Source organism: Cyprinus carpio, chromosome B9 (assembly GCF_018340385.1).
Source record: "Cyprinus carpio isolate SPL01 chromosome B9, ASM1834038v1, whole genome shotgun sequence".
In the NCBI taxonomy this organism is placed as follows: Eukaryota; Metazoa; Chordata; class Actinopteri; order Cypriniformes; family Cyprinidae; genus Cyprinus; species Cyprinus carpio.
The window spans coordinates 4086775-4102566 of NC_056605.1; the positions used below are offsets into that span (position 1 = coordinate 4086775).

At 40.6% G+C, this 15792-nt stretch overlaps 2 protein-coding genes across 3 annotated transcripts in view; one reads left to right on the plus strand and one right to left on the minus strand.

Annotated features, from left to right (window-relative positions):
- Nucleotides 1-217: 217 nt before the first annotated feature.
- LOC109105354 (gastrula zinc finger protein XlCGF71.1-like) lies at nucleotides 218-3809 on the minus strand. 2 transcript variants are annotated; one of them, XM_042730665.1, is made up of 2 exons: nucleotides 3132-3487; nucleotides 218-1963 (listed from the first exon to the last, which is right to left on the minus strand). In XM_042730665.1, exon 2 carries the CDS (start codon nucleotides 1925-1927, stop codon nucleotides 1163-1165), a length of 765 nt encoding a protein of 254 aa, XP_042586599.1. In that variant the 5' UTR covers nucleotides 1928-1963; nucleotides 3132-3487; the 3' UTR covers nucleotides 218-1162. The 2 variants fall into 2 exon arrangements, with proteins under 2 accessions (XP_042586599.1, XP_042586598.1); XM_042730664.1 differs by lacking the exon at nucleotides 3132-3487 and adding an exon at nucleotides 3499-3809 and having other exon boundaries at nucleotides 219-1963.
- Nucleotides 3810-8296: 4487 nt separating this feature from the next.
- Nucleotides 8297-15792, plus strand: part of si:dkeyp-118h9.7 (sacsin) — a 29176-nt gene continuing 21680 nt past the window's right edge. Inside the window, exon 1 of the mRNA XM_042730666.1 lies at nucleotides 8297-8347. The gene's annotated coding sequence lies outside the window, so the exon portion shown is untranslated. The remainder of the gene's footprint in view (nucleotides 8348-15792) is intronic.

Genomic DNA, 15792 nt, shown 5'->3' on the forward strand with positions numbered 1-15792 from the left:
GTTTTCTCTGTCAAGAGAACTAGAGAACTGGCTGTGATTTTGTCACAGATAACACATTCTGCTTAGATATGATGACACCCAGGCAGATTCATTCACAGATGCTGCCTTGTGTGGCTCTGTAACAGCATACACATAATAATAAAACATAAGGTTATATAAATTTAGCTGAAAAACAGAAACAACCACAGAAATTCATTTAAATTATATTTTATTTTAAATAAATGTTAAACATCTATTCTGTATGAACAGTATAATCAAACATTTTCACTGCAGAATACATTGTGGATTATGATAACCCTGCATGAATTGTCCAAGCATTTATGTATTGTGGGTTATGTGCAAGCATTTATGTATTCTCTATATTTGTCAGTTGCATGTAGCTGAGTGCACACCTATATTATTACTGTATTACTTAAACATAAATGTAAAAAAATGTGCATTATGAAATGGTTTGGCCCGGTGAATGTTTTTCATAAATTTTCTGTGCTGATTTCTTCTGAATGGCTATTACATTCATAGAAGCAAAATAGACACTTAATGGCGGTCCTTTCATTTCCTGAGGGTTCACATTTTGTGTTTGTCTCAATTCTCTTACAGTTTTAGATATAGTATGTGTAGTAGTAAGTTTTAGTATTTTTGATGGGGTTTAAGAACTAAAGAATTGGTTCCAAGTAAAGTAACTGTATGCAGTAAAAGCATGCATCCCCGGTATCGTCAAAGCTGATAAGATATAGAATTATACCACTTTTTGATAAGCAAGATAAAAAAATGAATTAAAAAAAACTAATTAAATTAAGTTAAATGTAAAAAGCTGTGCAAAGGCAAGTTTTTGTACAACTGTTCATGGTCTATAAGTCTGTATTTTATGCATGCAGAGAATTATCTTTATTATTTTACACAACTAAGAGGAGATGAAAGTACATCACAAATACAGAAAGACATTAAGTGAATGTTATGCCTGTCAATTCTTAAGAGCTTTCGGTTGTACTCTTAATTTTGGCTCTTGTTTTGGAGCGTGTGTTGACTTCTGACGTCGTCGGCGTTGGGGATACAGCAGTATGCAGCTCAAATGGGGGATCATCTTCCTCTTTTACTTCTTCGTCCTCACATCCGTCCATCTCTGTCTGATGTTTTCTGCAGTGTTTCTCAAAAGTGGACATCTTCACGAAGATTTTGTTGCACACCTTGCAATGGAAGAGCTGCTCTCCGTTTGTAAGTGCAGTTTGAGCTGCAGATATGAGGAATGAGCGAAGGCCCCCGAGCACACGCTACAACACAGCATCCCGCTGCCCTGGTGGCTTTTCTCGTGTTGTTTTAGCAGGGACACCGATCTGAAGCCCTTGTTGCACGTGGCACAGGTGTATCTTCCCTCGCCCAGCTCCAAAGCCTGATGGTTAAGCAGGTGGGCTGACGTGCGGAAGGCCTTGCCACATTTCTCACACTTAAAAGGGCGCTCACCTGTGTGCAAGCGCAAGTGTATAATAAGTCCGGCCTTTTGCGTAAAAGCCCTTTCACACTGTGTACATTTGAAGGGTTTTTCACCAGTGTGGAGCCTACGGTGGGTTTTCAGGTGTGAGGCACGGCCGAAGCACTTATTGCAATCTGGGCATTTGAAGGGTTTCTCACCAGTGTGGATGGTCTTGTGGCGCATAAGTTGGGACGACTGCATGAACATTTTGGAACATACACTGCATTTGTACTTCCTCTCTCCACTGTGCGAGCGCAGGTGCAGTGCAAGGTGAGCTGATGAGATAAAGGTCTTGGAGCAAAGCCGGCAGGTATGAGGCTTCTCCCCAGCATGGGTGCGTTTATGTAGAACCAGATGAGAAGTGTGCAGTTGCTGGTGTCTGGTGAGCATGGATATTTGGGCAAAAGATTTGTCGCAAAGGCCACAAGGGTGGGATCGAGGCTTGGAAGAGTGAGACATGTCGGATGACTCAGAGCTGAACAAAAACCATCACACCTTATGACAAAAAAACATTCACAAAACATATAGTTTAGTTTGATTATATGTTGTTACAAAAAAAATAAAAAAAATAAATCTAATTTAGTAATTCAATGTGTCAATTGCTAATTCTTTATAATTATTTGTGAAATTGATTCAATTTCTAAATGAAAATTATTTTTACATCCATTTATATTTTTATTTTTCAGTGTACAGTAACTTCAACATTTATTACAGGTGCAATTAAAGGGCATTATTGAATGGCGGTCCATCCAAGTAGGCAAGGAATGTCCACATATTTATTCTAAATAAACATAAAAATAATGGAATATGGATGTTTAAATCAGTTATTTACTAATGGATGCAATATGTCATTTGTTTCTGTCAAAATGCAGCTGGAAAGGGCAATATATATATGTAAAGGGCAATATATATATATATATATATATATATATATATATATATATATATATATATATATATATATATATATATATGTGGTAGAGCATTGCGTTACGAAGCGCAAGGTTGGGGGTTCGATTCCCCGGGAACACATGATAGGTAAAAATTGATAGCCTGAATGCACTGTAAGTCGCTTTGGATAAAAGCGTCGGCTAAATACATAAATTTAATATATAAAATAAAATGCCTCCTATATAACTAACAGTTAAATATTAACTGACAAATCCTTTCAGTCAGCTCTTGGTTAAAGTAAGGGCTGATATGATAAAATTTTTGCCAGCAATATTTAAATTGCAAACACATTATCATGTGGCCTAGCTAGCAGATATTTACCAGAGCCTAAATGTTATGCAGGGCTCTTAAAAGGGTGAAATGTATTTTCCCTGGCATTTTATGTCTCAGCTCAAGGTTGGAGAATGTGTGTACTGTACTGTTGTAGTGATAATGGCTTAACATCCTCCAGAAATCATTCAACGTTACTGTTTTTAGCCTAAGCCTCCTTATTTCAAAATTAGTCATAACGATTGTGTTTAAATTGATAAAGGAGGGGAGAGTAGGCTGTATTAAGTCTACACATAGCTTTTCAATCATTTAAATGCTTGTATTGGCCAGTCTTAGCTATTTCTTATAGTTGTGTCACACTCAGATTATAACGTGTTAATTATACGTGTATATTTGCGCTCATCTAGCAAAACCAGATCATTAATATATTACAAAAAAATACCGTAACTTTATATTGTTGAGCACAGCAGGTTAGATTTTTATTTTACACATCTCCTTCCTGGAAATATTTTGAAGATCGCCACTATCATCAGACACCCGAAACATGCTCAAACAAAGCAAACAATCACACAGCTGAGGATGTTCTCGTCGCTATCTAAATGGGCGTGGTGTAGCTATATGTTCTCCGTTGCATTCTTCACAAGAGACAAGCAGAATGACGCATGGCTGAATTAAAAACGGGGAAACATTTTGAGGATAGAACTGATTTGATAGACAGATAGACTGACTGATAGACAGATTTCCTCCTGCGTTCACCCCGTTCGTGATTATGCAACATTCAAGAGCAACTGCAAAACATGCAAACTCACCCCTTTCTGCACCGTTTCCGCCAAAAACATAACTGAAGCGTTTGTTAATATCTCTTAGTTTGCTACATTATTCACTCCATACGATTCGCGTCAAATTGTCCATTTGGTTCTATAGTATACGCTAAATCAGCACAGATGAACGATCATTAATGCAGAATGACGAAATATAATGCAAGAAGCATTTTCAGGTTTTTGCGAAAATCACACGAACTGACAGCGATGTTATCACTGGTGCTGTAAACAAAGGAAAATCAGTTTCTGGCTTTCGTGGAAGCCATAGAGTAGCCTAAGCAGCCTGTCATGCTATCAAAATAAAAGTTGTCTAATGGCAAGGACATTGCTTAGTTATATGTACTTATGTAACGTTAGTTATAAATCCCTTATAGGCTAAATACAAATTTCAGCAAAAATTACATTTATTAAAGTTATTTTCCCACCGTAAATAATAAATAAAAATAGAATGTCCTAAGAATTTAAAGGCTTTCATCCGTTTGTTTTTTTTTTTTTTTAGTATAACAAGTGATGGGTATGTAGGCCAGTGGTGTAGTCTATGTGATACGCTGGTAAAGCCGAGTTCAGACTGCACGATTTTCAAAGTAGTCGGGTCACTGTTCTTTTCACACTGCATGACTATCTTGACTAGCATTCAGTCGCTGCTGTGTTCACACTACACGATGGATCGGCGACAGAAGGTTTCACACTGCATGACTTTACAATAGGAAGAATCGTCGACAACTCTGTCTGGCACGCAAACTACGTTTCACAACCAAACACACGCGAGATTTGACAAGGAAACAACGCGATATCACACGTGCAAGACCGGAGTTCTCATGTGAGACTGGGATTATTAAAAATGGTAGCCCGCAAGAAGCTTGCAATACGAATTGCCTGTGTGCTGATTTGCAGCGAAAACAAGAAAAAGGAAAAGAAGCCATGCTTGCTGATATTGTGGTATATAACTCCTCCCCGAACTCCCCGCTGCTCTGTATCTTGGTCTCTCATTGGCTGTCGGTCATCGTCGATGTAGTTTTCAGTCAGAACACTTTTCACACAGCAGGATTTTGAATCGCCGACAGGTCCAGATATTTAGCATGCCAAATATCTCATGGGCGTCGGTGACTCGTCGGCGATTCTCTCAGATCACATCTTTGCTCATTCACACTGCGTGATTGTCACTCGCATGAACGAACACCGATTTGCCTGTGATTCCAGGCATTTGTCGGCGATTTCTCAAAACCTGTTGGCGAGCCAAAAACTGGGCTAAAATCGTGCAGTCTGAACGCGGCTTAAGCCGTAAAGTATACCCACTTAAAAAAGCGTGTGGATACGTAACAACATCGGTTTGTGACAGACCTTTCACACGGTCATTCATAAATTCACCTTGTCTGTGTTGCGAAGCACCTACTTTTTGATAATCACACTGTTTCTTTTGACGACTATTGCTATTGTGCAATTGAAATTAACTAATGTGAATCACTAAAGGAGATATGAAATGATTACACTCTTTCAGTGTTTTCGTAACCCTGGCCATGAAGCTGCTACTGCTTCGGGTGACACTGCAAACAGATGGCAGGAACGTTAACATTATAGAAATGACAGAAAATGAGCCAGATAAGGCTGATATTATCCTACACAATACAGAAAACGAGGCTGATGCTATCGTAGCGTTACCTGGTACTCAAAGTAGCATGTTATCATTAAAGGGTACATAACATACACAGTTTCACCTAATCTCATGTTAATCTTGAGTACCTATAGAGTAGTACTGCATCCTTCATATCTCATAAAAGTCTTTAGTTTGATCATATTTATAAAAGAAAAATACAGCTTTCCGATTCTCTCCGGAAAAAGCCGAGCTCCTGGAGGCGTGCCGTAGGCGGAGCTATAATACCGATGTTTCGTGTTGTTTCCATTAACATATTCACTTATGTGCTGATTTCCAACAAAAGACAGAAATCTGATGCAGTTGTAATTACCTGAATGGGGTCTTTTATCACTGGGAACACTCCATGTTTTAATAGCAAACCATGTGCAAATCCAGCGTCGACCTGGGCCTTGTTTATAAAACATTCGTCACTGAAATGACAAGAACACACAAACGCACTTGCTACACTCCGTTGCTGCTCCGGTAAAACAAACTGCATCCACTGTTCGTGTAACGCGGGGTTCTTTTGGAAGCTGAACACGGTAAACTTTCCTTCACATCCAAAAACACACTTATTTGGAGACATTCTCGAACAAATCCTATGCAGCGCTGCCGAGGATTTCCCGATGAAGCGTGTTGATGAGCACGGTCTCACTCTCCTCTAGTCTATGTGTGCGGGCAATGTTTTCCGGGTTTTATGATAGTATTGGTAGTTTAAGGATTGTCTACGTCATTAGATCCACGATTGAAAAAAAACAGCCGAAACTTGTACCAACCCGGAAGTAAGATTTTCGGCACAGAAATTCTCTGTCATTCATCCAAAATTATTTTTTAAAACTTTGTCCACGTTTAGCATGAGAATCCATCTCTTTAACACTGTGAACAACTCTTAATACATAAAACACCATTGTAGCCCCCCTTTAACATAACTATAACAGCAGGGGCATGTTGGCATGTAATAACAATGAGTGATTTCAATAAACAAAAAAGTTAATATTAAGTTACTTGTCTCGCATCTGACTATAACAGTATTGCCTGATTTTGCTCAATTTTGTCAACTAAAATAGTTTCAAACAATCTCACAACTGAGCAGCTGCACATCTCCATTTATTAATGAATCTGTGTTTTTAAACGAATCATTTCAACTAGTCAATTCAATTATCCATTTATAAAGACAGTCACATGCTTTGTTCCTGAATGAATCAGCCGTTCGAACGAATCAATTGAGTAAATGATTCAGTGATAAAATCAGTAGCTTGCCTCCACCTAATGGCAGTTTTAGTTTCATTTTTAAAGTAGGCCTATCATTTCATTTATTTAAATCATTGAATATTTCTATACACAAAATGTTATTTTTGAACATTATTCTCAACATGAATTTATGAAGTTAATTGCACTCATGCAACCTCTGAGCCTCATTAAATGTTGTAAATACCTACAAGCCACTTTTGTGTTCTTCTGTGCCACCTCTGTAGTAGCCAGACCTTCAGACTGAAGGTCTGGAATTTATGGAAGCTTTCATTGGCCAAGGACCGCCCATGAGGCGGTTGGACCGACATGTCAAACAACCAATCACAGTTTGTTTCGTTCAGCGTCACGTTTCGAGGTGTGGAAATGTTGCCACAATAACAGACCGGTGTGTAAAACTCTCGGACATATATTAAAGATTCTATGCTGCAAACTTTAAACATTTCACATACTTTTGAAAATCCAGCGTTTAGCCATTTGTGCAATTTGTTCAAAACTTGGCATGCATCATCTAGAAACACTCGTGGCAAAAATATATCAAAATAATTTTGATTGGTGATTCAGGTTCACAACAGAACGCAAAAAAGTTTGAAGTAGTAGTTGCCTTTTACTAAAATGGTTATATCTTTTGATTGCAATGAGATATTTTCACCAAACATGGTACACATGAGTAGAAGCTCAGTCCGAAGTCACAGTAAAAAAAGTAGCTTTTTGCCACTTGGTGGCACTGTGATATGAAAAAAAAAACATGAAAACCACTACATCTACACAACAGTTAGTCTGTTTGACTAGAAAATTACACTAACCTTGTCCAAGTTGCCATGATGGTAAAGCGATTATCCACTTGGTGGCACTATAACAGGAAAAAAAAAGCATGAAAACGGCTACAGCTAAGCAATCGTTAGTGCGATTGTATTGAACAATGGCATGCAGTGTGTCTTGGTCGAAGGTGCAATGAATGTCTATGAGGACCTTCGTGTCTCTCAAAAACATAGCTGCCATTGGCCTATGAAATTTGAATATCTGTTAGACCAGGTTAATGGAGGCCAATCAAAACAAAACTTGGTGGGCCTGTTTGACTCTTACCTCTAGGGTCTGTGTGAAGTATAAAATAAATCAGTCACCGGGTGGCACTACGTATAACACATAAAAAATATTTATAGCATATGTTGAATCTCCTCATTCTCTATAAATTTGCCTTAAGGTCCTGGGTATTTCAGTAAACCTCAAAACCACTGCAGTACAATTCTCTAGATTTTTTAGGTCAATAATTATCAAAAAACTGTTGAACTTTACCATTTGGATAGCCATAACGGGATCATTAAGAAAATGGCCATCTCCAAATGTACTCAAAAGCCTATAAATCTTAAATGCTTTGTGTCAGCATAGACCCTAACACCATAGATGGAATAAAGGTCTTAATACACTTGAACCCTAATAAAATACTGCTTGTAGCTTTAATTATTATTATTTCTGTTCATGTGTGTACAAGTTATTTTTTTTCTATTCTAGTCATTTAGATGTCATCACCCTCCATCGTCATATTGTGCTGCTCAGGTTAAACTAAAAAATCTTTAACGTGTTTTTATTATTAATATTATTAGCCTATTATTTTTATTTATTTATTTTAAACTGAGCTGAACTTGCGAATGAATGACACTGATTAATTATACAAAGTGCCCTGAAGATGCATCGAAAGATTTTTGATTTCAAGTAGGCTATTCCTGTTTTTGGTTTGCAACATCTGATTAAAAGACATTTGTTTTTTTGCATTTGCAAGGTCATTCACAGTGAATGGGTAGGTTTCATTTTCGCAAAACAGGCTCTTTCCACACAACAGAAACCTAGAGGATTTGTGCGCACTGGGAGGGTTTAACTGTCTCATTCTAATCGCTTTGCTTTCATTCTGCAGATGCGAGTGGAAGCATCATCATGACCACATAAGGACCATTAAAGGTAGGAGATAACCTCAGAAGACATTACATGAGTTTTTGAAATGCAATTTCTAGTAATATTATAATATTTTGTTTTGTAATATTATACCAATACAACATCACAATATAACATATTCAGAGTTATTTTCTATTTCATCACTTGAATGGCTTTACTAAACTTATGGCTGATGCAAGGCATAAGCAAAATATTAAAGCATGCTCGGTTATACTTCCGTTTATGATGAGTTCCTTTCATACAAGTTTGGCTTGCAGTTCCGCAAAATGTGGTTTTATTTTATTTTATCATTTTATTTAATTTTATTTATTTATTTGCACATGATAAGCTTTAGGTAACATACATACACTTACTAATAGCCTCCAAGTGAATTCATATAGTCTTGTAGGAAACATTAATATATAACAATAAATGCCAGAATTGCAAATGAAAATATTTTGAAAAAGCTTGGTTACCACAAAGTTGATGGCAGCCATTGACTTCCATAGTATGGGAGAAAGAACATATGTAATGTAACATTAAACAGAGAAAAAAAGAAAGAGTGTAACTAGCAATTTATATACTTTTTTTTTTTATCTAGAAACTCCTAGCTAAATTTGAAACAATAAGAAAAGAAGAAATATTGTCACGGATCTGTAAGAAAGCCGACTCAGATGCAGAATGAGTAGTGATGGTGTACACAGGGTACAACAAGGATAGTGAGATGTGAAACACTGTGCAAACAGTAGATGACACAATGACAGGCAGGGAGGGTGACCACTGAAACCAGGGTGACAACAGGCTTGAGGGCTGCGGAAGAAGAGGGAGCACCAAGCGGGATAATGGCGAGGAAGAGGAGGAAACCAGAAGCTTGATTTCTCAGATGTACAGTAGCACCAGTCTTGTTTCTAGGTGGAGGCTCACAGAGCCATAGGTTAAACACTTAAGTATATCAGACAGATACACCAGCCTTGCTGCCAGGCAGTGAGAGTCAGTGCAGGAAACCTCAGGATACAGGGTGGGGCAGGAGTAAACACAAGGCAATGAACGAGACAAGATGCAAGGCATGGCGCAGAAGAGAATATAATAAATGAAACAAGAGGCTACAGAAATAAAACAAATGAAAAGTAAAACTAGGAATCAAAATAAATCAATTTAAACAAAAGAACAAACTTGAAGGAAATAGTGATATCAGATTCTTGAATGAATAATTATTTTGAGCTGGTTCTCAGGAACTTCATTTTGTTTTTAATTGCAGGTTGTACAACACAAGGCAGGGAACAAATTAATTAAACTTTAGTTCCGAGTTTGTGAAGGAAGACGTACAGCTGAAATAGCATGTCTGACTCAAAAATGACCAGTAAAATAATAATAAAAAAATGAACCAGTTCAACCAATTGTCGAAATTTGTCAAGGAGGAGTCTGATAAGTGATTTGACAATACTATGCAAGTCTGAGGCATATACTGAACACATACTATTATTAAATAACATTTTATTAAAACCTGCAAGAAACATTCTGTCGAGAGATGCAAATAAATTTTACTAGTTTATTGTGCATGCAGACTGATTTATTTATTCTGATATACACAAGTATTCAGAAGATGCCAGAAAACGTCTCAGGTTACGCATGTAACCATGGTTCCTCGAAGGAACGAGACGCTGCGTCAGAGAATGCTTTGGGAACACCTCCAGTGTGACCAGCTATGAATCACGTGTGTAATCAGTCCAATGGATGGGCAAGACATCATAGGCGGGTGACGTCAGAGACCAGGAAGCTTAAAAGCACATGCGGCGAAGCCGGCATTAGCCTCTAGGAATGAAGCAAGCGCCAGCAGAGATGCTGTAAGTGTGGCACTGCAACGCAGTGTCTCGTTCCTTCGAGCAACCATGGTAACTAGGAGTGTAAATCGGATGGTTCGTCACGATACGATACGACATCGATTCTCATACCCAGTGATACGATATTTGCCGATACCTCAAAAAATTCTACGATACGATTATGATTCAATTCGATACAGAAGTATATCGATTGATATATCGATATTTTGATATCTATTTTAAAAAGCCATCTACATTTTTATTAACTCACAAATGCCACCAAAATATATAACATGAACATTTATCTGAAATTTTCACATTGTGTTCCTCAATTGGGACATTCACAACAAAAAAATAGGCCTAAACATTTTTTTTTATATATATAATACAGAAAATAAACAATTGGAAAAACAATTCTGGCTGCTACTATGGGCTCAGTGCTAAAAATCTTTTCTACAGATAACCAAATTATGAGCGATAGCAGAAAATAAATACAATACATCAAGTTCAGAAAACTTTAAAACAGTTAAATAAACTGCTTTTCAGGTTTTCAGCTCAGTCTAACATAAATTTTAAGGTATGGTACAGTAATGTAGTAATCGAATGTAAAATAACTGCATAGTCTTCACTGTATAAATTAAATATATATTAATCATTTTTGATTTTACAAAGGTTATTTACTCAGGAGTAGTGAGCACTTCTTTGACAGCATTAGATTTATTATTAGTTTGCTTTCACTTTAAGAACCAAGCACGGATTTAATATACACATGCCTTTTCTTTCTGAACTGTTTACGTTAAGACATATGACTAAACGACTGTGTTTACTAGGAAATTCGCCAAAATGCGCATTTTGATGTAATTTTGTCTGTATTTATTCATCCATGCACAAAAAAAGTGGAGGAGAGCTCAATTTAGTATTCGCGCGTGCGGCTGTCTGTGTGCGAGCGCTTCAGATGTGTGCGCTGAAAACTTCTCACACAGCGCTCTAGTGTTTGAGGATGTATGTGTGGCATCTTGTGCCTTTGAGCAGTCTTAAAACCGAGTCTTGATCCCTGAGTTTGAACAAGAATGCCACCCTTGGTGGTCATGCATAGACGGACATTATGCGAAAATGTGGAAAGTGCCAAATAAGGTGCTTATTTATATTACAGATATCGATATTTTACGTGTGGCATCGATGCATCGTATCATCAGATATCGTATCGATGTATCGATCCATATCGATGAATCATTACACCCCCAATGGTTACATGCATAACCTGAGACATTCCTCTTCAGGAACTTGAGTTGTATCGGAAAACGCTTTAGGAACGAGAATGCCCACACCGCCAGACTTTCAAATCTCTGCTTAGTGTGGGAACCTGCACAGCTAGGGCGAGAAAACAAAAGAGCATGGAGTGGCTCGCATATCTAGTCCACAGAACCTGACAAAGGTTAAGGAGCATGGACCAACCCGCAGCATTGCAGATGTCCTGCATAGCGACACCCGCTAAGAAGGCCTTCGTGGCCACCACACTTCTGGTGGAGTGAGCCTTGACCCCCAACGACATAGACCTTCAGGGTGGAGTGGGTCAACCCTACCGAGAAACGGGCCTGCAGGAACTCCAGCACTGTACCAACCGGGCAGTTAACTGGGTCGAGCTCATGGCCTCTCCACCAAGAAGTGAAAAGTTTCCACTTCAAGGCGTACAGTTTCCTCATGGAGGGAGCTCTGGATTTGAGGCTGGTCTCAACTACCTCGGTTGAGAGACTGGAAGCTATGATAGTACTAACACATGTCGGCCTCTTAGGTCCAGGAGGAAGTGTTTCAGAGCTCGAAACATGGCCAGCATCTCCAGGCAGTTGCTGTGCCACATGAGATGGCGACCACTCCACAGACCGCTGGCAGGGTGGCCACTAATGACCGCACCCCAGCTGGTGAGGGATGCGTCCATCGCTAGTGTAACGTGGCGATAAGGAGCTCCCAGCACTGGGCCCTGAGACAAGAACCAAGGCTTTCTCCACATGTCCAAGGCACGTAGGTACCGCCGCGTGACCTTGATCATGCAAAGTGGGATTCCCCTTGGGGAGAACCCCTTGGTCTTGAGCCACCATTCAATTCAATTTTTTCAATTCAAGTTTATTTGTATAGCGCTTTTTACGATACAAATCATTGCAAAGCAACTTATTACAATATTTAGTAGTAGCTTATCAGTGGTGACTGTCAGTTCATGTGCATATGGCAGAAATGTTCAGAAAAATCAATAAAAGACGTAAACAAACAGACGATTAACACTATTAACAGCAATTATGCAATCAAACTTATAGCAAAATGTGGTAGTTCTGTATGTTGTCTCTGGGTTAGCATCATCTGAGGTCCTCTGAGGGCTTGGCATCATCTCTTCTCAGGTGTTCTGGATCCAGACTGGAGCTTGTGTAAATCCTAGTTACCACGGGATGTAAATCCCGTGGCAAAGCAGAGAAACAAATAGAGACATAATTAGTGTAGCTGCTGTTCCAGCCAAGTAAAATTAATTAGTTTAACCCAAGCTAAAGAATAATAATGCACATTTGATCAGATATAACTGCAGTCCAAAATTATGAGATGCATTATTTGAATGCTTGGCCAAAGAGGTGTGTTTTTAATCTAGATTTAAACAGAGAGAGTGTGTCTGAACCCCGAACATTATCAGGAAGGCTATTCCAGAGTTTGGGAGCCAAATGCGAAAAAGCTCTACCTCCTTTTGCTATCCTAGGTACTATCAAAAGTCCAGCGTTTTGTGACCTTAGGGAGCGTGATGGGTTGTAGCGTGGTAGAAGACTAGTTAGGTACGCAGGAGCTAAGCCATTAAGGGCCTTATAAGTAAGTAATAATATTTTGTAACTGATACGGAACTTAATAGGTAGCCAGTGCAGAGACTGTAGGGGTCTCATGTATAGCAAGCCAATAGGTAACACATTGGATGAAACTGCCATCAGACCCAGCAGTCTCTGAAACTGCTTGACAGTGAGAGACTGGCCTTCTCTCACTCTCGTGACTGCGGTGAGGATCAGCTCGATCCAAGCAGGTGACAATCGTTCCTGCATCATGGTCGAATCCCACACCACGCCCAGATAAGTGGTCCTCTGTAATGGAGAAAGCACACTTTTCTTGGCATTTAGTCTTAACCCCAGCTCTCTCATGTGGGCGAGAATCTCGATGTCGAACCACTGTCTGCTCCGATTGAGCTAAAATCAACCAATCGTTGATAAAGTGCAGGGTGTGAGTGCAAGACCGAAGGGAAGAACCCGATGTTGGTACACTTTGCCCCCAAAAGTGAACCTCAGGTACTTCCTGTGAGTGAGAAGGATGGAGACATGGAAGTATGCATCTTTTATATCGATTGTGAAAAAAACAGTCCTCGGACCTGAACTGAGACACGACCTGCTTGAGTTTGAGCATCCTGAACTTCAAACACATGACTGAGCGGTTCAACTGACGCAGATCTAAAATGGGATGCAACCCTCCATCCTTCTTTGGAACTATGAGGTACCGGCTGTAGAACCCGGACTCTCTGTCATGAGGAGGGACCACCTTGATGGCCTCCTTCCTCAAGAGGGTGTCTACTTCCTGTTCCATGACAAGAGCCTGCTTGGGGCCTGCTTGGGGCAGGACGATCTCCTGAGTGAGTTAAGGCAAGACGGACACCGTGTACTGCGGTGTAACCCGCTCCACCCCAGAGGGGACTGCCCTCATAAGCCCTGGGCCAGTGGCGTCAGGGCTATTTGGCAGAGGACCTCTTAGCCTTAAGGACGGCCTGAAGATTTTTTGTTTCCCTGGATGAGGAGCTGGTACTCAGTGGAGGCTGCCCCCGCCCGGCAGCCTCTGGAATTAGAGAGTGACGAGGGAGGAACCGCTGGAATGCCACCGCCTGTTTGCGAGCCTCCTGGTACTCCTGCTTAACGGCGTCGCCGAACAAGCCCAAGGACACAAGCGGGGACTCCATTAGGCAGACCCTATCTTTTTCCCTCATATCAGAAAGGGTCAGCCATAAATGTCTCTCCGCTGCCACCATACCTGCCATGGACTGCCGAATGGCGCGGGCGGTCTCCTTGGTAGTGCAGAGAGACAAATCAGCGGTCCTCCTGAGCTCCGTAATATCCTCGGATTTTAAGTGATCACGCTCATCTAATTCCTTGAGCAGGTCGGCTTGGTATGCCTGTAACACCGCCATGGTGTGCAGACATGCACCAGCTTGACCCACTGCCGAGTACCCCTTGCCTATCAGCGCTGAAGTGGTACGCAACGGCTTGGAGGGCAGTGCCGGAGCCTTTAAAGACGATGCTGGACCAGGAGACAGATAGTTTGCGAGCATCTGTTCTACCCGGGGCATCGTCTTATAACCGCGCTCACTCATCACCACAACATTGCCATAGTAATCGGAAGTGGGAATGAAGAGGCAGGCCGAGAATGGCTTTCCCCATGATCTACACACCTCGGTGTGCAAATTGGGGAAAAAAGGCAAGCTCTGGCGTGGAGTTGGTGGCTTAGTCCGCAGAAAGTGCTGATCCAACTGGCTTTTCTGTAGTTCAGCCTTTTTCTCGGCGGGCCAATCGATGTTCAACTTGGCCACAGCGTGAGTTACCACCTCCAAAAGCTCCTCATACTGGGGTGACTGAGGGGGCGAATCCTCATCGATGCCCACTACGTCAACCTCCTCTTTGGAAGACAGGTGGAGCGCCGAGCCCGCTCCATGGGGGAAGTAGCACCAGAGCGCACTTCGATCCCAGAGAACAGGTGCTGGATCTGGCAGGTGAGGAAGAAGATTCCTCGCCCGTCTCAATTCCCTCCGCCAGATCCATCTGGGAACCCCACGAGCGTAATCGCCGCTCCGCCTCGGCAGAAGAAGGACTAAGCGCCACGGGGAATGCTAGTGAGAGAGCCTTCCTGGAGTGGAGAACATGCAGGAGAAGCCGCTCAAAGTGTGGGCAGTCGGCTCTCTCGAGCAGGCTCTGCTCTGAGGTAGACAACGTACAAACTGTTTGTATCCCCACCCATAATGTAATGCGGGCAGGGAGCAACACACAGCTTGAAACGCTGCCTGCCCTCACCCAGTTTATGTTTGGGCTTGTCTCGTGCTTTTGACATGATGGACAAACAACACTAAATAAGACTCACAAAGGAAAATCAGACTGATACACACACAAAGTGCTTGCTGAATGACTGAAGGCTAATGCCAGCTTCACCGCACGTGTTTTTAAGCTTCCTGGTCTCTGACGTCACCCGCCTATGACGTCTCGCCCAACCATTGGACTGATTACACACGTGATCCAGAGCCAGTCATGCTGGAGGTGTTCCCAAAGCGTTATCCGATGCAGCTCGAGTTCCTGAAGAGGAACAGTGGGAAATGTAACTGCTTAGGCCAAAGAAGGGATTAATAAACAACCCTTCATCAAATATTATGAAAAACAAACAAACAAACAAAAAAACTACTATAGGGGTCAAAATATAACTTTAAGAAAATAAAAAAGTAAATAAATAAATAGATAAATTGTATTATTTATAAATTACAATTGAAGATCTCGACAGTTACCTATAGCTATGACTTTATTAGTACAGTTGTCTAATTAATTTCATAGTCTCAAGCATTCAGAAATCATGCAAAAAATTAAGAAAATTAAGCAGTTTTAC